This window comes from Ctenopharyngodon idella, chromosome 21 (genome assembly GCF_019924925.1).
Source record: "Ctenopharyngodon idella isolate HZGC_01 chromosome 21, HZGC01, whole genome shotgun sequence".
In the NCBI taxonomy this organism is placed as follows: Eukaryota; Metazoa; Chordata; class Actinopteri; order Cypriniformes; family Xenocyprididae; genus Ctenopharyngodon; species Ctenopharyngodon idella.
Genome location: NC_067240.1, coordinates 5,433,086 through 5,459,498, shown reverse-complemented (window position 1 = coordinate 5,459,498; position 26,413 = coordinate 5,433,086). Strand labels below are relative to the sequence as shown.

The following is a 26,413-nucleotide window of genomic DNA, read 5'->3' as shown; positions in this document are numbered from 1 at the left end:
TTAAATGCACCTGTGGTCTCATCTTCTTCACCTTGCTGCCTGACGCAGGTGTTAGAATAAACAGTTTTAATTTGATTTAGTCTCATATCCTGAATAAAAGTGTTTAATGAGGGATGTCACAGACAGTTTGGCTTCCAAACTCAAAACTTTTTAGACTGGAATATGGTGACATTCAACACAGAGAAATCAGTTCGTTCAAAAGATTTTTAAACATCTCTTTGAAACTAAAGATGGAGTGTAATTGTACTTGCCTGTACTGCCCTCTGCTGGCCAAAATCAAATTGTCACTCAATATTTCAAATATGTTTCTTAGTCAATCAGCTTCAGTAGCCAAAAAAGTAGAAACTTTATTTAAAACAACACAGGGGCAATTTAAAGGGGTCACATGAGTAAAAAAAAAAGTGCATTTATTTATATTTTACTGTTTCAGGCCTCAACCATTATTTAGGTTTCAGACTAATTTTCTTCTTTGACGTCTTCTTGTAACTGATTAAAGGCTGAAACAGATCTTTATAAATTATTTTAATGTGTTGTATTTGTATTTGCAGTACCTGAACCTTCCTAAGCATACACAAACCAAACTTTGCACATACAATTATGTTATATTACAGGATGGAAGCATACTTGCTTTATTATACATTTTGTTTGTAAATCATGGTATCCTCAGTCTTTAAATTGTTTATTTGCGTATTAAAAAAGAAAAAGATGTTGTATTAGCCAAACGTCCAAACATTTTGGTATACCTGATACCAGGCAGTTGGCAGACTCCTACACTAGGGGTGCTGTGGTGCCCTAGAAAAAGCGGAAGTGACGCAGTAGTAAGTAAGCCATGACATCACAAAGTGAAAGTATGGCAGCGTTCGTTGAAGTGGGACTAAAGTTCATCGCGTTTGTTCCCTGTAACGCACTTTACGATAACACAAACTTCTACACGAATATGTGTCCAATGCACGCTGGTCATATGATGTTTATCTTTGATTTGCAGATTGACGCGCGCGCAGGAAATCTGGGAACGCGCAGAGAAAACGGGCGGGTTAAATCGGTGAGGATAATGTGCAATAATAAAAAAAAAATATGTTTCCTAATACAAAACATAACTTATCTGTTTATTAACATACTCTTATTATATCTTCTTATACTGAATATAAAATTAGAGGAGTCATTTGTTTGATTGTTTTGCTCAGACTATGGTCGTTTAATTGTTTTCAGTTTATGCATATTCACCGTGTCCTTCACTGATTGGTTGATCTAGTTATTTCTCAAATCTTTTGATGCTAGGTACCCCCAAATATCATAGGAGCTCACTTCCTGAACAATATAAATGTAGTTATATTTTCACGTTTTAAGGCCTGTTTTTAAGAATTATTTTTTTCCTCAGATTGAGATTGGATATAAATAGAGACAAATTAAATGACTTGTAAGAGAAAGACTTCATTTGTAAAAACTTATACTGTGTATTACTATATATAATATGTATTACATGGTGATTTGAATCTACAGAATTAGAATATTTTATTTTAGTCAATTATACTCTCTTATTCTAATCTACATTTTAGGTAGAACATCCTCAGCAATGGCTGCAGAAGGAAAACCAGACTCTGAACCCAATGATCAGGGTTTGCAAGCAGAGCTTGTGTCTTTGAAATCACAAGCAGAGGCACTACGACAGGAGCTGAAGGCATGTAAGGATGAACTTCAGAAGTTACAGAAACAGCTCAGCCAAAGTGAACGACTTCAGAAAACCACAGAAAGCTACAATGAAGATCTCAGACAGCAGGTGAGCCAGGTGTCGTGGAGAACTGTGAAAACATGATGGTTCCATTTTTAGGCTATTTTTTATGATTATTGTACTCCCAAAACTTGCCAACACAAGAACATTGTTGATAACATGATAAAATATATTGCTTTTGACCTGTGATTTAGGTTGATAAACTGAGTGCAGAAATCCATGAGCGAAAGAAAAGAGAGAGGGAGAAAGTGGATGCTGAGACTCAGACAGAGGAGTATACCTGGACAGAGACAGGTTAGTCTTTTATTTCATTGTTAAAGGGATAGTTCAAGCAAAAATGAAAATTGTGTCATCATTTACTCACCCTCAAGTCGTTCCAAACCTGTGTTTTTGGAATACAAAGGTATTTTAATGAAATCTGAGACATTTCTGTCCCTTCACAGTCCATTCACACTGTGTCTACACTGGACGAAACCGTTAGTCCAAGTCTCTGGAAGAGACACGATCACTTTATATGATGAACAGATTTAATTTAAGCTTTTATTTACATATAAATAATGATCAGCAAACATAAACAGAAGCTCAACCAGACTTGTATCTCTTAAGGTGATGATACACGGGGCAACTTTTTGAGCAATGTTGCTGGGTATCATCACCATTTAGGGAATGTTTTGAAGCGTCAGAGTTTTGGGTGAGCAGACTTTCAATAGAAATCTCTCAGATTTTATTAAAAATATCTTAATTTGTGTTCTGAAGATGAACCAAAGTCTTATGGGTGTGGAACGACATGAGAATGACTAAATGATGACAGAATTTTCATTTTTGGGTGAACTAACCCTGTAATGTTCCAGTTATCTACAGCATGTATGTGAGGTTTAAATGTTTTTTTTTTTTTTTTCTTCCTGAAACAGATTATTATAATTATTACTATGGCGGATACTACCAGTCAGGAACAGAGACAACAGCAGAAACACAGGAGAATGTTGTCATGGAATCTCAAGAGTGTTCTGAACAGAATGAGAAGCATCCCATAACAGCTGAGATGGCACCAGCCAATCCTGAGCAACCAAATGAATCAAGTGACTTTCCACAAACAGAGGTATGAGAAGTGTTAGTACTTATTTAAGTGTTATTTAATATTGTTAACAGATCTAGGTATTTATTAATGTGGGTATTGACCTGGTTTGTATGCATGGTTTGTATGCATTGCGTATTCAGGTGAATTCTACAAAACCCTGTTGTTGTATGTCATTCAGAAATTTAGTTTCTAAAAAGAGTGTTTAAAATGTGAATGATGTCTTTTCTATTTTGGCTAGTACAGTCAAACGCCAATGTCTATCCTAAAATATGGCTAAAATAATCCAGCAACTCAGGTAGTTTAAATTAAAACCAGATTTATCCAGCATAACACTAAATACGTCTAAAATATGGCCAATATAATCTGAAATATTGCTGAAGCTATTTATATTATTGCTAAGATAATAACATTTCACAAAGCATCAAAATATGGCCAAAATATAGCTAAAACAATATAAATTGACAAAACAATCCAATGTATAGCCAAAACAGCCTAAAATATGGCCAAAATAATCCAGCACTATGCTAAATAAAACTCCAAGGCCAAATTAATCCAACATATTGCAGAATGACTAAAATATGGCCAATATAATTTGAAATATGAGATATGGCCAAAATGTGTATATATAAAAAAAAAAAAAAATGTGTGTGAGTGTGTGTGTATATATATAATAAATATAAATAAATATATATATATATATATATATATATATATATATATATATATATATATATATATATATATAATATGTGTGTGTGTGTGTATTAGGGGTGGGACGGTTCGCTGTAAAAAAAAAATCGAACCGTTCGGTTCTCCACCCACGATTCGGCACACGCTTGCACCGCGGTTCATCCCAAATCTGACGACGCATCTATAACAGTGCCGATCCTACACTTCTGGGGGCCCTAAGCAAAACTTTGAAGGGGCCCCTGTCAGTGCATTCTTAAAAAACCCCAAATTTTCATAATCTTTATTATTGCATGAACCAATAATTATAATGGTTTATGCAAGGTGCACTGCCAGTTTTCTATAGCTAATGGGATTAAAACATCAAGGAAACAAACTGCAAGTTATGAAAAACATATATAAATATGTAAAGGGAAACCCATTAAAACACGTTTAATTGGCAGTAAAAACAATAAAGTAAAATTAAAACCAAATTTTCGTTGACAGCTAAATTAATGCTTTTTGAAAGTAGTAATGCTCTGGTACCATCTAGCTGTCAGAAAAACTATAACACACAGCCGAATTCGCTTTCTAAATGCGTGGTTTACTTAAGAAATGACAGCATGTTAAACAATAATAATAAGTTTAAACCCAAATCTGGGGTCGAATATGGAAAAACCTAACCATTGGTTTACATATTTTTAGTTACATTTTTAACCCAACGGTTGGGTTTGTCCATTTTGACCCAAATCAACAACCCAGCATTTTTTAGAGCGAAGAAGGCAGGTAAACATACAAAAATACATAGCCTAAATAATTCTCTAAATTAGCTAATTTTAGACTATGGGCATTGTTTTTAAAGTAGGCCTACCTGAGTCACACAGCTTGTAATACCGAACAGGAATGTTTATTTCTTATGTACATTAAACCATGCATAAGAACGTTTTGATTATTGATGTGTACCAACACAAACCGAAAGTTACATGTCATCATTGGTCATTTCTAACGAAACACGGTGGAGCCCTGGACTGGAGTTATTGCTTTACGACTTGCTTATGAATTTACTGCTTTGTCTAGAAGACTAAATAAGAAATTGAAAATGTTACAAAAAAAAAACATACATACTTCGTTCTTAGCACTTTTTGTCTGTTCCAGAAGGATAATTTTGTTTTGCAGCCATAGCCATGTCAAGACATGATGTCCGAGTTCGAAACAGTTATTGAATCAATATAAATCATTATTAAAATATTTCCACATGACTCCGCCAATGTTTAGTAGACATCACACATATTTTTGCATGTTATAAAGTAATATTCACGTTATGGTAAATTATCGTAATGTTTATTTTATATAGTGATGAGCAAGGGGCCCGCTGGTGGTTCGGGGGCCCTACGCAACTTGTGTAGCTTGCGTATAGGGAGGGTTTTTGTGTGTTGTAAATATAAATTTATTCTGAAGCAATATTCTTTTTTCTGAATATTCTTTCAGAATATTGCAGTTTTGACATTTAAATCTGCATATTTGTGATATTTATTCCAAATTTTTTTTTTAACCTTTATAAATTCTTAAATTTGATCAATAAATTTAATTAGAGTAATAACACACTATGGGCCCAAGTAGACTCTCCAGTACTGCCGCACAAGCGCGAGATATTGCTTTCCTGCCGAATCGAAACAAATGAGCGCAGCACAAGAACTCGGTTAAATGCTGCTGTAAAAATGTTAAGCAACACCACACGACCAAGAGTGCTGTCTTACTGAATACCGTCATGATTGTAAACGTGACACTGATTTCATACAACAGTTAATAAACAAGTAGTTAATATTAAGTCACTTACATTTTAGAAGGGATACTGACTGTTTTTGTTCTGTTTTAGCAGCGAAAATAGTTAAAATAAACATCACAGCAGAACCAGAGCGCATCTCGCAGCAACACTCGACCGTGTTTTCTTTACCGTGTTTTTGAGTGATTCAGCGTTTTGAACGAATCGGTTATAATATTTTTGTAAATATTTTATTATCTTTTCATGTGACAACACTGAAGAAATGACACTTTGCTACAATGTAAAGTAGTGAGTGTACAGCTTGTACAACAGTGTAAATTTGCTGTCCCCTCAAAATAACTCAACACACAGCCATTAATGTCTAAACCGCTGGCCAAAAAAAGTGAGTACACCCCTAAGTGAAAATATCTAAATTGGTCCCAAAGTGTCAATATTTTGTGTGGCCACCATTATTTTCCAGCACTGCCTTAACCCTCTTGGGCATGGAGTTCACCAGAGCTTCACAGGTTGCCATTGGAGTCCTCTTTCACTCCTCCGTGACGACATCACGGAGCTGGTGGATGTTAGAGACCTTGTGTTCCTCCACCTTCCGTTTGAGGATGCCCCACAGATGCTCAATAGGGTTTAGGTCTGGAGACATGCTTGGAGGCTTCCTTCTGGGACGACAGCCATGCAGACCAATTTGATGCAGTGTGCGGCGTATGGTCTGAGCACTGACAGGCTGACCCCCCACCCCTTCAACCTCTGCAGCAATGCTGGCAGCACTCATACGTCTATTTCCCAGACACAATCTCTGGATATGACGCTGAACACGTGCACTCAACTTCTTGGCGAGGCCTGTTCTGAGTGGAACCTGTCCTGTTAAACCGCTGTATGGTCTTGGCCACCGTGCTGCAGCTCAGTTTCAGGGTCTTGGCAAACTTTTTATAGCCTACGCCATCTTTATGTAGAGCAACAATTCTTTTTTTTCAGATCCTCAGAGAGTACTTTGCCATGAGGTGCCATGTTGAACTTCCGGTGACCAGTATGAGAGAGTGAGAGCGATAACACCAAATTTAACACACCTGCTCCCCATTCACACCTGAGACCTTGTAACACTAACGAGTCACATGACACCGGGGAGAGAGAATGGCTAATTGGACACAATTTGGACATTTTTACTTAGGGGTGTACTCAATTTTGTGGCCAGCGGTTTAGACATTAACGTGTGTTGAGTTATTTTGAGGGGACAGCAAATTTACACTGTTATACAAGCTGTACACTCAATACTTTACATTGTAGCAAAGTGTCATTTCTTCAGTGTTGTCACATGAAAATATATAATAAAATATTTACAAAAATGTGAGGGGTGTACTCACTTCTGTGAGATACTGTGTGTGTGTATATATATGTATGGCCAAAATATAGCCCAAACAGAAAAAATATAAGCAAGTAAAGTAAATTATTCTAACATAACATCAGAAATCTAAAATAAGGCCAAAAAGATCTAATTTATATTTAAGTTAATCTAACATATTGGCAGAAGTTTCAAATGTGGCCACAATAACCCAACATTCAGCCAGAATTTTCAAACATATATCCAAAACAAATGTAGTGTAATATGAATAATTATTAGCCAGTTTCTTGACTGTGTAAACACTGTATTTGTTCTCAGGAGGCCTCTGGAGAAGGCGGCTCTATAGCAGACATGCTGAGAGCAACAGCAGAGGAAGCATTGAACCAGACCAACTTTGTGTTTGATGAAAGTTCCGGCATGTACTACGACCACGGCACTGGATTTTACTACGACTCTGTAAGTTGTTCTTCTCTGGGGACGTTTGACTACTGTTCTTAATCGCCTGTGTTAATGTGTTTTTTCCTCTTCCCCCAGTCCAGTCAGCTGTACTATGATGCCAACACAGGCATGTACTATTACTACGATCCAGAAAGCGGAAAATACCAGTTCCACTCTAGGATAGAGGTGCCTACAGCACACCCCGAAGTGGAGCAGACGCCACAGAGGAAGACCAAAGATTGGAAAAACAGGAAGTCGGTGAAGAACACAGATAGAGCTTCCTGTCCCGATGGAGGGGTGAGATGCACACAGACACACATTGTCTTTACATAGTTTTGTGATCACAGAGATTTAGTGGTTAACTCTCAATGCCCCTTACCTTCCTCAACTTGATTTTCCATTTCCATTTCAAGTTCAAATTCAGTTTTTCAATTTAAACCTTTTGTTTTAAAACCATCTTGAGTCTCAGTTTTCAGTATTGTTTCAACTTTTTGGCGTCTGGTTCTTTCTCTCATTGAATAGCAATTGATGATTGTGAGGGTCCGTAGAACAGTCTGGGGTCTTAGAAAGGGGTCCGTCGAGCAATTCTGGAGATTTGATGCCTGGTGGAGCTGACCGTGTGCTCTTCCTTTCGCTGTAGGTTCAGGATTTGACTTGCTCAATGGCTCAGTTGAAGATAGAACATTTGAGACTGGTTGGAGTAAGAGGTACGCACTTGTTTATAGCTTTAAAGTTATAGAATTTTAGTATTTTTTTTCCCCCTAAATGGTCATAACTAGGGCTGTCACGATTCAATTTGTGTTGAGTAACCAGCAAAAACCGGAAGTGGTGCACTCCACGGACGAGAATCCATGAACCGCATTATTAGACCGTTTTTGAAGGCTGCACAATGTATTAAAACCATTTAAAAATGATAATATAGCATAATGCTATTGTGAAATCATAAAGGCTGTGAATTCCATTAAATATATGCGCTGAAATTGAACCGTAACGCTTTAATTATTTAAACGCTTGCAGGTTACAAGTTTCTTTCGTTTCAGAGCAGCTTCGTTCATAGAAGCTTTGCAAGAACTCGATCTCTACATGGGTTTCCAATAACATGCATTTGGGAATGCGTAACGTCTGGCATGCTTTGTGTTTCATACGAATTGTTGCACTGTTCTACATGCATGGAGTGCGTTTCCATTTCTACATATTCTGTGAGTTTGGGTTGCTTATAACGTTCATCTGGGAAAGCAATGTGCACCATTTCATCAGATCTGTAACGTAAATCATTTATAAACCTAAGCAAACACAGGAGAATACATATATGCAAACTGTTAATCACGATTAGAAATAAGTTTAAACCCTAGTTCTGAGTTTGCGTGTTTTGATGTCCACATGTACTTATTCAAGAAATTACAGTAGCTGTAGCGTTTACATCGTAAAGAAGTGGCCAAATATTAAACATTGATCTGCTGCATAACAATCACTAGGCCGTTGGCGCCCTCTGCAGGCATTTGTTATAATACATAATGCATTTTCTATTTTTATTACCACAAAAAATCGCATTGATTAATCGTCAAAATAATCGATTGATTACTCAATTACCAAAATAATCGTTAGTGACAGCCCTAGTTGTAGCAAGCTAAAGTCAGTCAGGGCCTCTTTATTTTTAATTTTTATGTTTTTTCACGTTTTGATTAAATACACTACTGTTCAAAAGTTTGGGGTCAGTAAATTCTTTTTAAGGTATTAATACTTGTATTCAGCAAGAATGCATTAAATTGACCAGTAAAGAGATTTATATTGTTACAAAAAAAATCTATTTTGAATAAATGCTGTTCTTTTGAACTTTCTTGAGCAGCAAATCAGCATATTAGAATTATTTCTGAAGGATCATGTGACACTGAATACTGGAATAATGATGCTGAAAATTCAGCTTTGCATCACAGGAATGAATTATTTATATATATATATATATATATATATATAATACACTATTTATATTTCACACTATTTCTGTTTGTACTGTTTTTTTTTTTTGTTTTTTTTATTAAAAAGGATTACTTTAAAATAACATTTTAAAAAATCTTACTGACCTCAAAACTTTTGAATCTGTTATTTCTTTTGTATTTGCCTCCTGTCAGTGTGATTTAGCCTGTTTTTTTTTTATTTAATTTATCATTTATTGGTTGTGTTTTGACTGGGCCAGGACATCATGTGGTGTCAGAGCTGTGGCCTAGCAGTTTGCGCACATGCTTGTTTCCTCAAATCTGGATTTCTTATCCCATGCCGAACTCTTCTCTGCCTGATTTTTGTCAATAAAGTGGTGAAAACGACAAGAATTATATAAATATCCAGGCTTGAGCAAGACTGAAAAGCGCTGTTTGGATGTTGACATTTTAGATGGTGGTTTTGCATCATTTTCTTGAACTAACTCAAAACTGAGACTCAAATGAACCTTGAAAGCCGAAACAAATCTTATATTTTCACATCAAAACAATGTGGAGACACTATTGGCGACGTCCTGATTGGCTAAGTGTTTGCTCACTGACAGGACCATAAAGAGGCGGGGTCTGAGATTGACAGACAGTCTGAAAACCACCACAGAGGTAAGAAGGATGATGCGTCATCACTTAAAAAAGGACGAAAGTCTCGGTCCCGAAGCCCCCAGAGACCCAGTGGTACAGAACGACCCAGGCGGACCAAGAGCCGAGACAGAAGCAGAGAGCGCTCTACGAACAGAAAGAAAACCCGGAGGCGGAGCGGATCGCATTCTGATGACTCTCACAGCAGGAGGCGGAGAGAGAACGGGTCGCATTCGGATGACACGCACAGCGGGAAGAGGAAGAAGAAGAGGAGAGAGAGGAAGAGGTCACGTTCTGTGACTTGCAGAGACAGGAAGTCACGCTCCGATAACATGAGCGGTGAGAGTGAGCCGGAAGAGGGCGAGATCACAGAGTCGGATGGAGGGAACGAACCTTCTTCATCATCCTCAGCTACATCTCCTGTCCAACCAGCACATGACAGTCCTGAAAGAGAACTGGAAATGCAGATACAGGAGGAAGGTGAGGAGGCACATTCAGAGGGAAGTGAACGCTACTCCCCTGGTTGGCTGTTTGTTTCTTATTGGTTGTTTGTAGATGCAGTGTTAAATAGAATGTGTATCAGGTGAATGCGCACACTACTGTAGGATTTTATTTTCGTCTATCCGTAATTTGTGCGATTTTTATATTTCAGAAGCCTGGCCGCCATGTGTTCGGGTAACTGTGGTTCGCTCTCCTGTTCTGCAGACCGGAACGCTCTTCATCCTCACGGCTGACACGGTCGCCACTATCGGCCGGTCTGTATAGTTCTGTGTGTGTGTGTGTGTGTGTGTGTGTGTGTGTGTGTGGTTCTTTTCATCTATTGTGTTTTTTTAACATGTTTGTGTATCTGTTCGCAGAGAGAAGGACATGAATCATGCCATCAGGATCCCTGAGATGGGAGTCAGTAAGGTAAAACAAAACGAAACAAACTATACGAAAACACTCAAATCAAACACACATTCTTGACCAAAAGAACTTTTACTATGACATTAAACAATCTAAAGTACTGAGACTTTTGTGGCCTAATGTCTTATTGGTGATGGTTTTCAGTTAAAGGGTTAAATGAAATTTCTGTCATTAATTACTCACCCTCGTGTTATTCCAAACCCGTAAGACCTTCGTTCATCTTTGGAACACAAATTAAGATATTTTTGATGAAATCCAAGAGGCTTCTGAGCAACATAATTACCACATTCAAGGTCCAGAAAGTATTAACACTTTCAAGCATGAGTTTAAAATATTCTAACTGACCCCCCCAGAGTAAGCTTTTTAAGGCGACCGTTATTTTAGAACGTTTTCCCTTATAGTTCCATGTCACGTACGCTGAACGCAGCCACAATAACACTGTATGACAGATGGATCGCTATTATTTTGTTTTTCCTTTTTTATTTAAAATATTCATCAGTTTATCCTGAAATATATGCAAGTAAGTGGCTGATGAACTGGAAGAATAATAGAGTAAACTTTATAGTTACTTAGGCCCATTATAGTGTCTGATATGAATAAATGTTGGCAAATTATATTTGAATGGATTGTTATTGCTGCTTCCACTGATGTCTGACATCAGTGTGTATTTTATAAACTCTAAATTTATTGTTTTACTGGTGCTTATGCGTATTTAAATGTCTGAAACCTTAAAAGAAACATTATGTGGAAAACACCGCATAGCTGTGATATATGACAAGAGCTGAGCGCGTCCGTCTCACAGCCAAAACGCGAAAGCACAGTTTGAATCTGGCAGTTATGTGACGTCGCTGAATGTTCTAAATCCCATATGTGGGATTGTACGCCCAGGGGCACAGAAATAAAAATCCCATATGTGGGTCCGTACCGCTGAAAGGGTTAAAGGATTGGTTCACTTCAGAATTAAAATTTCCTGATAATTTACTCACCCCCATGTCATCTAAGATGTCCATGTCCTTCTTTCTTTAGTCGAAAAGAAATTAAGTTTTTTGAGGAAAACATTCCAGGATTATTCTCCTTATAGTGGACTTCAATGGCCTCCAAACGGTTGAAGCTCAAAATGACAGTTTCAGTACAGCTTCAAAGGGCTTTAAACGATACCAGACGAGGAATAAGGGTCTTAACTAGCGAAACGATCGGTCATTTCCTTAAAAAAAAAATAAAAATGTATATGCTTTATAAACACATGCTCGCCTTCCAAGTGCTTCCGCCAGACCGCCTTCCGTGTCCTACACCTTCCCTATTCAACTTAGGGAACTAACGCGGTGCCAGTTCCGTTTTTCCGTAATTTGAATACGGAATGCGGTCTGGCAGAAGCTAGATATTTGTTTTCATAACTTGTTTAAATATGGATATTTTTTTATACAAATGCATCGCTTCGCTTCAGAAGGCCTTTATTAACCCCCCGGAGCCGTGTGGAGTACACGTTTATGATGGATGTGGATGGAAGGTCTTTCTTCAGCTCATACTCGTGGGTCCCGTTCACTGCCATTATAAAGCTCAGATGCGTCAGGATATTTATTAATATTTCTTTGTTCATCAGAAAGAAGAAAGTCATATACACCTAGGATGGCTTGAGGGTGCGAGTAAAGCTTGGGCTAATTTTCATTTGAAAGTGAACTAATCCTTTAAAGACGCCGTTAAAACAGTCACGTGACTGCAGTGGTTCAACCTTAATGTTATGATGCGATGAGAATACTTTTTGTGCGCAACAACACAACAAAAATAACTTTATTCAACAATTTCTTCTCTTCTATGTCAGTCTTTTACGCTGTTGACGTAGTAAACAGTGCAGCGCTACCGTGTTTGCATCCAAACGCCAGCTATTTAAAAATAACAATTTTGTTTAAAAATTGTTTGTCATTTTTCTAAGTTTTTGCTTTCTTTAAAATGTCTACATTGTTTTTATTCATTTTTAGTTGTTTTTTTTTTTGCAAAATGGGAAATGTCTTATTACTAGCTGAAATAAAATGTTTTTATATATATATATATATATATATATATATATATATATATATAAATTTTTTTTTTTTTTCAGTTAACATTTATTTTAATTCAAATAACAATTTTCATTTTTTTATATTTCTTTTTAAAAATATATTGTCGTCTAAGTATTTTAAAACATCAATTGCGTACAATTTAGCTTTTGTATTAAGACTTTTTACGTAATTTACATTTTTAATATATTTTTAAATTTCTGTGATGCAAAGCTGTTTTTTCAGCATCAGTGTCTTCAGTGTCACATGACCCTTCAGAAAACATTGTAATATGTTGATTTGCTGCTCAAGAAACATTTTTTTATATTTATCAATGTTGAAAACATAATTTTTTTTTTTTTTTTTAGGATTCTTTAAATAAACATTTAAGCGTTTATTTGAAATTATTCTCCACTGTCATTTTTGATATATTTAATGCACCTTGCTAAATAAAAGATTTAACTTCTTTTTCCAAAAAATCTTACTGACCTCAAACTTTTAAACATCAGTGTATTTTTGAGTGAAATAATGTAGTAATAATAAGACCAGGAACATGTTTCAAAAAGTAAATGAGGCCAATTTGAATTAATTTTAACGGCATATTAACTAATCGTTGATGTTTTTCTCTCTGACTGTGTGTGTGTGTGTGTGTGTGAGAATAGTCCCATGCAGAAGTTTATTTTGACCAGGACCAGCAGTGTTATATGCTGATAGATCAGGGCAGTCAGAACGGCACCGTCCTCAACGGGAACAGAATACTACAGGTAACACAAACAACTGTTGTTTCCCAGCATCCTTTTGAACATATCTCAATATAAGGATGTTTATTGGAATTGTAAATATGTTTTCTGTGTCCCTACAGCCCAAAGTTCGCTGTGACCCTTGCCCTCTGACTCACGGGGATGAAGTGAAGATGGGAGAAACGGTGTTATCCTTCCACATCCACACAGGCACAGACACATGTGACGGCTGTGAACCAGGACAGATCATAGCACACCTGAGTCGCCATAAGAGAGATGAGACCTCTGGTATGCATTCACACATTGACAAAAACAACTTCTTCTGCTATCTTATACACATCTCTGAACTGCTTTACTATGAATCAGTTGCAGCTTGCGTTCTTTTGCAATACATGTATATGCACATGTGTTTCAGGAGCTGTTCTCAGTAAAGAAGACAAGGAGGTTCAAAGACAGAAGGAACTGAAGATGATGAAGGTTAAATATGGTCTTAAAGTAAGTTTTTATGTCACGTACAAGCTCTTTTGGTGGTGAATTATGTTTTAAAGCTCAAGTCAGGTGTGTTAATTTGGTTTGCTAATTGTGTGCAGTCAGTGCTGCCCTCTTCTGGTCAGCAAGTAGAAAATCACACTATTCCTGGGTGTTGCAAATTGCAAGCTATAACAGGTATAATATTTAACCACTAAAACAATGCTTCTGTCATCCAAGATATCATGCTATGACAAGCATCACTATTATTATTGTCTACTTTGTCCAAGGGTTTGTTTCAAATCATTAACGCCAAGTATTGAACATTGGCACATAACTTCCTGCAATATTTGTGCTACTCAGTGGTTCTTGACTTTTTAACTTGAAGGTGCCCTGTTGTCCAACCAGTGTGTTTTTTTTTTTTTTTTTTTTTTAAGTATCACTGGTATGCTTTAATTATGGTACGCTCTAATTTTTGTTAATATTTTTGGATCAGATTTTATATTTTCTGTTTTCATTTTAATTTTAGTTAGTGTTTTTGTCATTTTTATTAGTTTTTTTCTGTATAGTTTTTATGTTTTAGTTTATTTTTAGTTGACAACTTCTTTTCAAACTTTTTCACCAGAAACTAAGCATATTAGTATAATAAATTAATTAACCAGAATTCAGTTTGTGGGTGTTTAAGTATTGTTACAATGCCATTGCTGTTTGGTGGTGGTTGTATTATATATTTCATAGGCATAATTCAGAAAATGTTCTTGATTTTGTTGTTGTTTTGTTTAAAGACGTTTATAATTTCAGCATTGCTATTGGTCTACTGGTTGTGACTTTAAAGGGGTCCTATAATGCCCCTTTCACAAGATGTAATATAAGTCTCTGGTGTCTCCAGAATGTGTCTGTGAAGTTTCAGCTCAAAATACCCCACAGATCATTTAGTATAGCTTGTCAAATTTGCCGCAATTTGGGTGTGAGCAAAAACACGCCGTTTTTGTGTGTCCCTTTAAATGCAAATGAGCTGTGCTTCCGGCCCCCTTTCCAGAAGAGGGTGAAGCTTTAACAGCTCTCGCTTTGGTTTCTCAACAACAACAAAACTGGAGAATCTCACACAGCCAAAATGACGATTGTCAGTAACGGTGTTCAGCCTTACATTGGTCAAACCACTGATGGAGAAACTCAGGAAGAAGTTTACAACTTTTAGAACACATCTGGACGTTTCTGAATGGTTAGTGGATAAATTTATGCAGTTGCTGTGGAGTTGATTCAACTCATCGACTAGCATGTGCCGTCATTTTAATCTTTTGTGCAAATCCAGTGTTGAATTGACCCTCGTTTGTGAAGCAGTCCGGCGTAAAATGACGGCATGGTAACAACACTCTACTACAACAACTCTTCCTCTTCTCTAAAGCAGCCCAACATGGTCTCACCCCCTTTGTTGTGTGTTCTCGGGGGCAGGGTTTATGTAAATTTTGGGGTTTGTGATGTCACCAGCCTGGGGAGAAGCTCGTTGTAGTCCTTAAAAAGCAATTCCTGTATAAGAAAATATCTCCCTTTGCATTGAACTTTGAGCGTCGTAACTTTGCAGATGTTGTTTATGCTCAAACAGCAACATTACACACTAACTAAAGTTTAAAAAGTGAAATAATAAGGGACCCCTTTAATGCTTGTTTTACACGAAGACTTGCGTGTGTTTCAGAGCAGTGATTATGAGGAGCAGAAGGCCCTGAAGAACAGCAGGTATAAGGACAGAGCAGAAAACCGCCGGCAGACAGTCGGAAGCGAGGGAACGTTCCAGAGAGACGATGCTCCTGCTTCTGTTCATGTGTATGTAACCTGTTCAGTCAAACATTTACACCTGTAAACAGATCTGTACTGCAGTAGCATTCTTGCATAACAAAATGAAGGTTAAAGATTTTTTTCTCAGACTTGTGCTTTTTCTCACTGTGTTTGTTTGTATATAGTGAAATCGGAGATGAGAATAAGGGTAGACAGATGCTGGAGAAGATGGGCTGGAAACGAGGAGAAGGACTCGGCAAGGATGGAGCTGGAATGAAGGATCCGGTAATATAATTTCTCCCCATTTGTTTACGCAGTGTCATGTATGTAAGCGCATGAGATTTACGCTCACTTCCCTTTGTGTGTGCGTCGTAGATTCAGCTGCATGTGCGCAAGGCCCAGTCTGGTCTTGGTTCTGGAGCTGCCGTGTCGGTAGAGGACGCCTCACTCGCCAGAACCAAAACCCAGAGGAACTGGGAGCGTGCACGGGAACGCTTCTCTGGAACCTGCCAGGCTGACTCCACCCATCCTGAAACGAGCCAATCGCCTAAAGCCTGGGTCAAAAGTCAGGATACAGAGTGACTTCTTAGTGATAATTTGGTCTGATGCCGGGCATTATTTTGGTTAATTTTTTTTAATCATTTCAGTGGAAGACCTTATTCTTAAAAGGTTTGTAAATAGACATAAGTTTGTTTTAAAGATTGCTGTTTTTTTGTTTACGGTGAAATATCTTGAACAAATAAACAATACAAAACAATACATGCTTTCCAGTTTATACATTTATATTAGTGTTCACTATAAAATTAAATTGCTGTGTAAGATGCTTGCTAAAGGTTGCATATGTGCAAAAGGTTGCCATACAGTATCTGCAAAGTCACGTTTTGTGGATCATGTTGTAGCATAACTAGTTGTGCAACTCCTTTATAGTCTTATAGTTTTGTAACTGCTGCTTGTCTATGGACAACAAATAATTGGTTACGGAGTAGAAAACAAAAACCCATGTGTTGTGATTGTGAAGCAGTTACCTTGGTATCAACACATATTGGTCTACACATAAAGTGGTTGTGGCCAGTTTGTTTGTCTTTATTGTATCAACCTCATGTCTGGGTCACATCTCCGCTCAAAATCAAAAGAGAAAATATTGCAAAAGGATATTTTTAGGCTATAAGTTTGTTGCGTTAGGACACTATTTTTCCCAAATTCTCAATAACGTAATGGACCTTGATGTTTTACTTTTGGTGTTCTTTGTAATTTTCATTCTCGGTGGTGATTCTCATCAGATCACCTGTTAAAACATGATGTTTATTAAAATAATAATAGTTGTTATTATTAGCATTAGAATTAAAATTATTATTATAAGCATTCCCAAAAATGCGTTTAAATTAGGAAACGTATAATATGGTAACAGTCATTTCCCTTATACTGAATTAAAACAAGCAAAAATATCTGGAACAGTGTGTTTTTAGTATCACTGATGTTATAGTTTTGTTAATATTTTGAATTAATTTTATTTTTATATTTTCTGTTTTCATTTTAGTTAAAGTTATAGTAATTTTGTTATGTGTTTGTCATAATTACGTATTTTCAAAAAATTAATAATAATGTTTTAGTACTTCAACTTATCGAAAATGAGAAATGTTGCCTTGGTAGCTAGATAAATATTTTCATTTATCATGTAACAGTAATTGAGAATTACAAACAACTCGGCAAATAATTGGTAATTGTCCAAATTAATAAATAATCCTTATGCAAAGAGTTTTTATATTATTTTGAGTTGAAATGTGACCGCGAGATTCCCCTTATTTCGCAGCAGAGCGCGCTGATCCGGCGGCGCTAGGACCGCGCAGTTGTCCGTTCTTGTTCGTGTGGGTGAAAAAGTTCAGAGAAACGTCGCCTACCTAAAACCTCAAAAACTTCCCAGACAGCCTTGCCTATCGATGTGATGTGGTGGAGAGAATGCTGTCAAAATGTGCTTTCCGCGAGGTTTTAACTCTAAATAGGCGGGATTTCATGTAACCGAACCTCTCAGGGTAGTTCGGACCGGGGACGGACAGAGATGAGCGCGAGCACACAGCTGCTGTCCAACGGACCAAGGAGAGAGGTGAGATTCACTTTGATCGCTTCGCAACCTTCGGATCCAACGTTTATAGGTTTCTCATAAAACACGGCTTAGCTTTTTATCTGGCCGTCGAAGGTCGTTTCATAACTAGGTGTTTGGCGTTTTAAAAAAAAGAGTAGTTTAACTAGATTAAGTTCAACCAATGTGACCGTTTTGAAACGGCAACAGGGAATAACACGACTCTGTGTTCAGTTCTTTCTCCCCTGTGTGTGAAAAAATATAAGTCCATAAGTTTAAATGGTTGAATAATTAATTTGACTTGTTCTGCTTAGTCCGTTAGTCAATGCTCTTCATGACAGCTTTCAGTTCGTTCACAGTATGGGGGAGTGGGGTAAGTTGGGACACTTTAGGCAAAGAGAAATGACAGAAATAGCACTAATAGGCTACACCCAAATATATTTCAGTTATTTGTTATCTACTGAAATAAAAGCAATTAAATATGACTTGACTTGAAATGAAAGTTTAGGGCCCTAAAAATATGACACTGCCAAAAAAAAGTGAAGTGAACTTGACCAGTGTTTGGGTTAAGTTAAGTCACTGGGGAATGCTTGAGAAATGTGCATTTTAAATACAAATCTGAATATCTGGTCAGGATTATTAAAATGATTTATACAAATTTTTATACATCGGTGAATCACCAGCATAATATATTAAATATATACAGACCTGAATACATTTGCTTTGACATGAAACTCATTTATTTGCCATGTAGAATGCTGTGTAAATTAAATAATAATAAATCAACGTATTTAATGTACTATAAAAATATAAAGATAAAAAACTAAAGATTATGTATTTCAGCCTATTTAGCTTTGATTGGGCTCTGTCTTAATATTATTGTGCAGTTTCCTAGATTAAGGCGGTGTCACATTTTACCCTACTCTCTCCTTTAACTGTATGTGCAAATTAATAGTGGCTTAACGATGAGCACCAATCAGTTTGTTCTTTAAAGTAGTTGTGTTTGTTCTTTCACTTCTCATTGCTGTCATTATTAGTAATTGAAGCGTTTTTTGGTGTACTCGAATGTTACACTAACTAAGCATTCCCGTTACATTCTTCATGTTAAGTGTTAGGAGATTACAATTGCCGTCATTTCACCTGGATAGTACTTAAATTCTCCAGCAGAGGGCGGTCATGGGTGGTTTGTGTATTATAGAGCAGAAGGTCAGGTCAACAATCAATGTAACATGCTTGGGTACAGTAGAAAGTTTTATTTCTTTGATGAAGGTGGGATGTTGTAATCTGTTAAACTCCACTGGTTGCTGGAGAGATTAGGTGTTTTGTTTAAAGCAACAAATATCTCAGTCGAAGCTTCCAGCTAAAACCCTTATAAGATATTCCAAAGAATAATTTTCACAGCTAATCTAATCCACATTTTTCATTTTGTAATTGCACTGTAGCGCCGTGCAATTACATTAAGAATAGGTGATTAAAGCATACTTAACAATCACATTGACAGTTCATGCATAATGAATCTGCTACAAGCTTCTGTAATTTTCTAACATTGAAGAGGTGTAAAAACGTAGCATTGCAACCTGGGAAAAAAAAACACTTTTAATCGCTCTATTCAGGCCTAACATCCTGAGTTGACAACCTGAAGATTTCCCACTGGTTATATAAATGTTTAACCACTGCCTGTTTTATTACTGCCTTTGTATTTTTGATTTATACCTTGGTACTGGATGATTACCATATTTATATAACATGGCATTTACATGGTGTCTGATTTACTTTATTGAACAGTATTTTGTCCAGAAAACATAATAACAACATGGTACATTTTTTGCAATGCAATGTCACATATGTTTTCTTTGAACGGACATTTTGATAATAACTTAGTTTGTGTTTCATGGGGAAAAAGTCACATGAGTTCCGAGAGACATAAGGGTGGGTAGATTTTTCAGTTTAAGTAAACGATCTGTGGAAGGCGTGACTCAATTGGACTGAGCAAAAAATGTGTCTACAATAATTGCACTAACTAATTTTTTTAAAGACACAAATCATCTTCATTCAAAAATCTGTATGCACTACATGTAATTTGGGTATAGTTCAAAATTCAAACCATAGTAAAGCGCATTCCCTGTGAATAGAATTTCCCGCTGGTTATGTAAATGTTTAACTGCTGTATATTTAGTTTATCAGAATAGCGCATCTAAGAAATTATTGGCATTTCCAGAATATGCAATGTCAAACACAATTGCATTGACTATTGAATATTTTGCATATATATGTATGGCACATGTGCAGAGTGACTTGGAATAGTGGCAAAAGTTGGGCCAAAAACATTTTTCCCACCCAAGCAAGAATCTGTTAAGTAAACTCCAGTACGATAAAAGATCAGTGTAATCCTATAAAATCATATGGGCTTATCAGTCATTTACAGATGTTTGGAAGATTTTACAGCTTGGATCTGTAATATGCAAACATTTGGAAACCCAGATGTGCTATCACTGATCCTGGAGTCTTGCACTGTACATTTTATGCATTTGGCATTTGCTGTAAGTGAACTATTACATTTATATTTTATTGGTTCATGCACTCTCTGGGTATTGAACCCTTGACTATGCTCTACCATTCTAATCTTTGAAGAGCTCTGAAGTCATTGTTTATTATGGAAGCTTGTTTCTGCCACTAAATAAAAAAATAAAAAAAGGTAATTGCGACTTTTTTTCTCAGAATTGTGAGTTAAAAAGTCAGAATTGCATGATATAAATTCAGAATTGGGAGATATAAAGTCACAATTCTAAAATTTTTTATTACGTATTTCTGACTTTCTCAGAATTGTGAGATATAAACTCGCAATTCTGAGAAGAAACATCAGTCTTTTCCTCTCACAGTTGAACATTATAACACACAATTGCAAGTTTATATCTCACAATTATGAGAAAAAAAAGTCAGAATTGCAAGTTATAAAGTCAGAATTACATGACAAAAACTTGCAATTTCGAGAAAAAAGTCAGAATTGTGACTTTATATCTCACAATTCTGAATTTATAACTTGCAATTCTGACATTATATCATGTATTTCTGACTATATCACACAATTTTGACTTTATATCACACAATTCTGACTTTATTTCGCACATTTCTGACTTTATATCACACAATTCTGACTTTATAACTTGCAATTCTGACATTATATCATGTATTTCTGACTATATCACACAATTTTGACTTTATATCACACAATTCTGACTTTATATCACACAATTCTGACTTTATAACTTGCAATTCTGACATTATATCACGCGATTCTGACTTTATATCAAGAAATTCTGACTTTATGTCACACAATTCTGACTATAACTCACAATTCTGACTTTATATCACGCAATTCTGACTTTATATCACGCAATTCTGACTTTATATCAAGCAATTCTGACTTTATATCTCGCAATTCTGACTTTATATCACGCAATTCTGACTTTATATCTCGCAATTCTGACTTTATATCACGCAATTCTGACTTTATATCTCGCAATTATGACTTTATATTTCGCAATTCTGACTTTATATCTTGCAATTCTGACTTTATATCACACAATTCTGACTTTATATCACGCAATTCTGACTTTATAACTCACAATTCTGACTTTATATCTCGCAATTCTGACTTTATATCTCGCAATTCTGACTTTATATCAAGCAATTCTGACTTTATATCACACAATTCTGACTTTATATCTCGCAATTCTGACTTTATATCTCGCAATTCTGACTTTATATCACGCAATTCTGACTTTATAACTCACAATTCTGACTTTATAACTCACAGTTCTGACTTTATATCATGCAATTCTGATTTTATAACTTGCAATTCTGACTTTATATCTCGCAATTCTGACTTTATATCACGCAATTCTGACTTTATATCAAGCAATTCTGACTTTATATCACGCAATTCTGACTTTATATCACGCAATTTTGACTTTATATCTCGCAATTCTGATTTTATAACTTGCAATTCTGACTTTATAACTCACAGTTCTGACTTTATATCATGCAATTCTGATTTTATAACTTGCAATTCTGACTTTATATCTCGCAATTCTGACTTTATATCACGCAATTCTGACTTTATATCAAGCAATTCTGACTTTATATCACGCAATTCTGACTTTATATCACGCAATTCTGACTTTATATCACGCAATTCTGACTTTATATCTCGCAATTCTGACTTTATAACTCACAATTTTGACTTTATATCACACAGTTCTGACTTTATGTCTCGCAATTCTGACTTTATATCTCGCAATTCTGACTTTATATCTCGCAATTCTGACTTTATATCACACAATTCTGACTTTATATCACGCAATTCTGACTTTATATCTCGCAATTCTGACTTTATATCACGCAATTCTGATTTTATAACTTGCAATTCTGACTTTATAACTTGCAATTCTGACATTATATCATGCAATTCTGACTTTATATCACGCAATTCTGACTTTATATCACGCAATTCTGACTTTATATCTCGCAATTCTGACTTTATATCTCGCAATTCTGATTTTATAACTTGCAATTCTGACTTTATAACTTGCAATTCTGACATTATATCACGCAATTCTGACTTAATATCACACAATTCTGACTTTATATCTCGCAATTCTGACTTTATATCACGCAATTCTGATTTTATAACTTGCAATTCTGACTTTATAACTTGCAATTCTGACATTATATCATGCAATTCTGACTTTATATCAAGCAATTCTGACTTTATATCACGCAATTCTGACTTTATAACTTGCAATTTTGACTTTGTCTCACAATTTTGACTTTATAACACAATTCTGACTTTATATCACGCAATTCTGACTATATCACACAATTCTGACTTTATATCACACAATTCTGACTTAATATCACACAATTCTGACTTTATATCTCGCAATTCTGACTTTATATCACGCAATTCTGACTTTATATCGAGCAATTCTGACTTTATAACTTGCAATTCTGACTATATCACACAATTCTGACTTTATATCAAGCAATTCTGTATTTATAACTCGCAATAGTGAGTTTATATCGCAATTCTGAGAAAAAAAGTCAGCATTGTGAGATATAAACTCGCAATTGCGAGAAAAAAGTCACAATTACCTTTTTTATTTTTATTTCATGGTGGAAACAAGCTTCCATAGTTTATGAACATTAAGAATGTTCAAAGCATTTTTGATGCGTCAAGGTGAAGGTCAATTGAGTTGTAGTTCCTCCAGCTGTATGGATTTATAACACATATTTTCTGTTTCTTTTTGAGTGAATTATAAATAAATAAGCTTTCAAATGCACGAAAGCTTCTTTTGTGGAAAAAGGTTCTTTAGATCTTTTAAGAACTGTTCACTGAAAGATTCTTCACTGGCACAAAATTTTCTATTACATTGCTGTGAAAACTCATTTTTGGAACTTTTATTTTCAGGACTTGTAAGTGTTAAGCAACGTTGTATACTTTAATTGCTTTCATTCAATTATATCTGCATTTATCGGCCACCCTGCTGTCCAGATATCTGCATGGTATCGTTTGTTGAGTCAATCACTAGTCTTGTTTGTGCATTTGCATGCTATTAAATGGGATTAGTCATGAATATCAGTGTCTCTCTGCTCAAGTTCATCGTCTAAACTCTGCAAACAGCAAAAGATGAATCCAGCATTATTCCAGACTGAATTAATAGGCAGACAGAGTGTGTGTGTGTGTGTGTGTGTGTGTGTGTTCATGGGAAGAGGGAGTCATTGATGTGCGTGTCTGTCACTGATGACGCTCGTGTGTCTTAAAGGACCATGAGTGTAAGTTTGAGACATATTCTCGGAGTCTGATGCTTTGCGCCTGTTATTTAAGAGCTCCGACGTCGTGATGAACATACAGATTATCAATATCGAGAGAAAATGGATCGTATCGAGCAGCCTGAACCTGTAGTCTCTTACGCCGAGGTGAAATGAGGGTGTAATTTGTCCAAAATGTGACATGGCACAAGCGCAACGGGCTCACGGTTGGACAGCCGAGGTGTCATTGATCTGATCTGATATGATCACTGATAAATAACGCGGCGAGATGGATCTCCTCTACGTTTTTCCTTGATGCGCGCGGGAGGCAGGCGGAACTGAGCAGCGCGAACACCGGCCAATGTACCGGGGGAACGGCGGCGTGATAGCGGCCCGGCAGCGGCGGCGGCGGCGGCGGTCTTGAGATCAGTTCCTCCGGGTTTTACGCAGCGAGGCGCGGGGAACGATGGGCTGCGCTCCCAGCATCCACGTCTCGCAGAGCGGGGTGATCTACTGCCGCGACTCGGACGAGTCCAACTCGCCGCACCAGACCACCACCATCTCGCAGGGCACGGCGACCACCCTGCACGGCCTCTTCATCAAGACCGACGCGGCGGACACCATCCCCTCCGTGATCGCGTACCAGAGCAGGCACACACGGACCAGCTCTCACCGGGAGCGGAAAGAGAACAGCGGCGGACACATGTGCACAGAGGCCGAGACTCAAACCAGCAGCACCAGCGTCAAGGTACGAGGAATGAATGAATGAATGGCAAGATTTTAGATCTTTATCTCGCATTATATATTTCCACCATCTTGTCATTCATTCAGTGTTTTAGTGTCATTCATGTTGTTGTGAATCATCAGCTGGATGCTTATTGTGTGCTGTTTATTATGCATTACACTTCCTATACTATACAAATGTAGGTTAAGTGAATGAGTTTTGTTCATTCTCAAACTTCAAACAGGTGAGAGACCGTAAAGGCTATTTTTTTGCCCTGTGGATGTGATTTTAAGGGGCATTATTTACCTTTATGAGGTAAAACACATCATGCCATCCATTTATGTCAAATTTTTCAATTGAATCAGTGTTTTGATGAACAATTATTGCTGTTGCTTATGTAATGAACATCAAAATATAAAGTAGATATTGTAGATGTGCAAGATGTTGTAATCTGCTGCTGCTGTTTACATGATCGGCTGATCTCTCAGCAGCTGTCAGAGCAGATTTTGATCTATAGATGGATGATAATGTCACTATGGTGTGTGCAGAGGCACTAAACCCATCACTATTTAGGTATTGAATATTATATAAAATGTTAGATAACAGATAAAAAGGAAGAAAGTATGTGGAGCATTTTTGCTCTAAACCCTTATGTTTTTGACCCTGCTGGGAGCTGCTGTGTGGGAACATAGTTTGTACCATGATAGTCCTTATATGTTCAACTGGTGGGTCGCAACTGTTTTGATATAGTCACATTTACATTTATGCATTTGGCAGACCTAAAATGCATTCAAGGTATACAGCTTCATCGTTTCAGTATCAGTTCATGCATTCCCTGGGAATCGAACCCATGACCTTGGTGTTGCTAGCATCATGCTCTACTGTAAAAGGCATATGCTAATGGTCAGCAGTGAAGAAAACAAGTTACATAAAATGCAACTAACAACATAATTTTGTATGACAGTGAAATATTAACTCATGGTAGCTTTTCAAATTTATATAGGGCAAAGAAAACACATTTTGTTTTTTGACATCAAAGGCAGTGCGTCCAATCAAACTGCTTTAGTTTGGTATGAAAATACAGCATTGTATTTTTAAATATCATTATATTAGTTTTTTTTTTACACCTTTTATGCACCATTATACACCTTTCAAACTCATAGTATCTGTGAATATGACGCATGTAATTTCCACACTGCAAAACTCCTTCCTTCATAAAAAAGAATTGTTGGTTTAACTTAAAAAAGGCCATTGTATTAAACGAGTCAGATCGGATTTATCGAACAGGACTGTGCATGCTAATAAAATTTGGCATATTGTTTCATGTTTGATTTTAAGGACGTTTTTGTTGACATTTTACATGATAAACAATTTTGTTACTGATTCGGGTCACCAGTCGATTAAAGTAAAATCTGGGGCACGATGAAAAATCAGTTATACTGTATATATATATATCAGTTATACTGCTGCCTTATACTGTATAAGTACATATAAAAAGATATTTGCATACAGTATCTGTATCCACTGTATCCATATGCCATAATTGGTGTCTTTTATCAAAACCGTTAAATAAATGCTTTGTTTGTTTTTTGTTAAAAAAACTGCTGTGTGGAAATTTCCATAGAAAATAATTTTTTAAGGGGACCTATCATGCCCCTTTTCACAATGTGTAATATAACACTCTGGCATCCCAAGAATGTGTCTGTGAAGTTACAGCTCAAAATACCCCATGGATCATTTATTATAGCTTGTCAAATTTGGCCCTATCTGGGTGTGAGCAAAAACACGCCGTTTTTGTGTGTCCCTTTGGATGGAAATGAGCTGCTGCTCCCGGCCCGCTTTCCAGAAGAGGGCGGAGCTTTAACAGCTCACGCTTTGGTTCCTCAACAGCAACAAAGCTGGAGAATCTCACACAGCCAAAATGAGGATTGTCAGTAACGGTGTTCAGCCTTACATTGTTTAAACAGGAGTCAGACACTGATGGAGAGACTCAGGAAGAAGTTACAACTTTTAGAATGAAACTGGTCATTTCTGAATGGTTAGTGGATCAATTTATTAGGGGTGTAAATCAGACGGTTCATCACGATTCGATACAATATTGATTCTCATAGCCAGCGATACAATATTTTCCGATACCTCAAAAAGTTCTGTGATACGATTACGATGCGATTAGATTCGATCGATATTTCGATATTATGAGCCTATTTTACAAAACCAGTTGAATTTTTATTAACTCACAACTGCAACCAAAATATATAACAAACATTTATTTCAAAATTTC

The 26,413-nt window shown here is 36.5% G+C and overlaps 2 protein-coding genes across 4 annotated transcripts in view; both read left to right on the top strand.

The window, feature by feature from the left end:
- The first annotated feature begins 793 nt into the window (after positions 1 to 793).
- Positions 794 to 16,279, top strand: aggf1 (angiogenic factor with G patch and FHA domains 1). Of its 2 annotated transcripts, none has more exons than XM_051878264.1 (16): positions 794 to 899; positions 986 to 1,042; positions 1,557 to 1,777; positions 1,924 to 2,023; positions 2,641 to 2,828; positions 6,911 to 7,048; positions 7,127 to 7,327; positions 9,570 to 10,080; positions 10,253 to 10,355; positions 10,458 to 10,509; positions 13,202 to 13,303; positions 13,402 to 13,567; positions 13,695 to 13,774; positions 15,441 to 15,568; positions 15,706 to 15,805; positions 15,896 to 16,279. In XM_051878264.1, exons 3-16 carry the CDS (start codon positions 1,574 to 1,576, stop codon positions 16,100 to 16,102), a joined length of 2,280 nt encoding a protein of 759 aa, XP_051734224.1. In that variant the 5' UTR covers positions 794 to 899; positions 986 to 1,042; positions 1,557 to 1,573; the 3' UTR covers positions 16,103 to 16,279. The 2 variants fall into 2 exon arrangements, with proteins under 2 accessions (XP_051734224.1, XP_051734225.1); XM_051878265.1 differs by lacking the exon at positions 9,570 to 10,080 and adding an exon at positions 7,671 to 7,737.
- A 1,109-nt stretch (positions 16,280 to 17,388) lies between these two features.
- pde8b (phosphodiesterase 8B) overlaps positions 17,389 to 26,413 on the top strand; it is a 63,449-nt gene continuing 54,424 nt past the window's right edge. The window contains exon 1 of one of the 2 annotated variants that reach the window (XM_051877375.1): positions 17,389 to 17,621. In XM_051877375.1, the coding sequence (XP_051733335.1) occupies positions 17,577 to 17,621 (45 nt within the window). In that variant the 5' untranslated portion in view covers positions 17,389 to 17,576. Of the gene's footprint in view, positions 17,622 to 23,367; positions 24,157 to 26,413 lie in introns of those variants that run through there. The other variant, XM_051877374.1, reaches the window with a different exon arrangement.